The sequence below is a fragment of the Sinocyclocheilus anshuiensis genome, unplaced genomic scaffold, assembly GCF_001515605.1.
Source record: "Sinocyclocheilus anshuiensis isolate Anshui unplaced genomic scaffold, SAMN03320099.WGS_v1.1 scaffold267, whole genome shotgun sequence".
Classification (NCBI taxonomy): domain Eukaryota; kingdom Metazoa; phylum Chordata; class Actinopteri; order Cypriniformes; family Cyprinidae; genus Sinocyclocheilus; species Sinocyclocheilus anshuiensis.
Window position 1 is genome coordinate 2,569,195 of NW_015552637.1, and position 2,200 is coordinate 2,571,394.

General features: G+C 40.4%; 1 protein-coding gene across 4 annotated transcripts in view; it reads right to left on the reverse strand.

Annotated features, from left to right (window-relative positions):
• Positions 1-2,200, reverse strand: part of LOC107666816 (sodium bicarbonate cotransporter 3-like) — a 61,298-nt gene that overhangs the window by 35,237 nt on the left and 23,861 nt on the right. For all 4 annotated transcript variants that reach the window (XM_016458273.1, XM_016458276.1, XM_016458275.1 and 1 more), the window contains exon 2: positions 265-346. In XM_016458273.1, the coding sequence (XP_016313759.1) occupies positions 265-346 (82 nt within the window). The remainder of the gene's footprint in view (positions 1-264; positions 347-2,200) is intronic.

Below are 2,200 nucleotides of genomic sequence, written 5' to 3' on the forward strand. Positions count from 1 at the left end.
GGGCGGGGTGTTAAGACATGTTTAAGGTCAAAAACCTCAATGAACTCAGCCAGAGAGTGAAATGAGGTTGAGGGGGAGGAATGGTTTTAATCATTGTGCTTTAAAACACACCCAAAGTAATTAGTGAAAACAGAGTAAACATTTACTGTACACCTCCATGTGCCAAAAGACCAGATGGTATGCTTGAGGATAAGAAAAAAACAACGCAAATGATTATGAGGGGTAAATAAAAAGGGGGTTATGTGAACGGAGGGAATGACTTACTTTCAAGTTCCTCGTTTTCAAAGTTTGTGTGGATGGTAGAGCTGGTTTTCCCCTGATCAACAACAGCTTCCTCATCATTGCCCTGAATAGAGAGAGATAAAGAAGGATGAATTTATGTCACACCAGAGTAAACAAACAATCCATGGCAACACGAGAGGGTGCCATTCCAGTTACTGCTGCCTGTGTCTGGCTATAATTGAGAATTGTGCAAGAGTTTATACCATAAGTGGGCTTAAGACTTTTGTTTAATTTTGACAATACGCTTCTTGGCACAAAACTGAAGGGAACAGGTCACAGAATAAACAACTAGAGTTCATTTTGTGTCAAATGAACCAAAACTCAGGAACAACACTATTACCTCAGCCAACATGAACATAGTAGATCAGAATTAAAATACAAACTGCACATCCACATAAATATAAACATAAATAGTGATTCTTGGTCAGGCATTATTGCTCATACTAACAGTTAGGTATCGGAACAAACCTCTAACCTAAAATATTCAACTTTGGCATGGACTGTAACTCATCATGTAACTGGACTGTAACTGTAGCTACAGACATAAATAGCCAAATTAAATAACAACCCATTACAACAATTATAAATATAAAGAATGATGAATATTTGGGATTTAGTAGTTATCATAGCAATAATAATAACAACAACAACATTCTATTTGTGCATTTCTTTTTAAGATGATTTATTGTAATGATTAGAGCCTGGCCGATATATCGTTTTGCCGATTTTATCGGCCGATATGAGCCTGTCGCAGACATATCGGTATTGGTGAATATGCCGCCGATATGAAATTTTTTTTACAGAACATAAAACGCAGATAAAATTCTTGTAAATGGTGTAATTACGTAGTTTGTCCAGCAGAGCACGCTCCATTGTTTGCTACTGGCGACCTGGATGAAACGCTTTAAAGCTTAAGTGTATGGAATACCATTGAAACTTTGAACGGCCATATCTCCATAACGGCGTTGCGGATCAGCACCAAATTCGGGGGCTCCCTTCATCGAGTGTACGTCTCGAGGCCTCCTTTCGAATGAGACCACCCCCGCGTCGATAGCCCCCGGGGTCCAGGAGTTACGGGCGGTTAAATTCGCAGTTGGGTGCCGACCGATCTGGCAATCCTGGGGGCCTACCGACGGGTGGAGGGTGGCGTTCGAGAGGGCTCCTCGAGCTGAAGGGATCCCCCGAATTTGGTGGAGATCCGCCGCCACGTTCGCAAGATAGTGACACCAGCCAACACTTTCACTTCCAGTAAGGAGGTCTCTTGTTCAGGCAGCAGCATTCAAGCGTTGTCTTATTTGACCGTAAGTGCCCTGCGAAGTGGACTTCACATGATATTCCGCCATGATTCCAGTTCCAAGGGAACATACATGTTACATTCAAAGGGCATTAAAGTGCGCGAGACGTGAATTTAAATTGTATTTATTTACAGAGGTATATTGTCACACTTTACACTTCTCTAGTAAGTTTTGTCTGTGTGCGAAGACAGTAGCGCAAATCCGTGAATGAATGTTCAGAAGTGAAATAAACTTCAAAGGAATGAAGTTGAATGGAATTGAATTGAAATAAAGTTGAATAAACTTCAACTTTACTGTTCAGTGCACTGATGTCAGACTCATTTTGGATAATAAAGTTTATTGTTAAATTGTTAAATGCCCTGCCTCCATTACATATCTTTGTCACATCATTATAAGTGTTTGATCACCACATTTGAGTGCCATGTAAGATATAGCTTCTGACCTTTAAATCAAAACATACTCATTATTTTATGACATCAATTACTGCTTTATTTAATCAGAAACACAGTCTAAATCAGGTGTGTCAAACTCAGTTCCTGGAGGGCTGCGCGCAGCCCTGCAGAGTTTAGTTCCAACCCTGCTCCAACACACATACCATGTAGTTTTCAAAGAAGACTAAATGA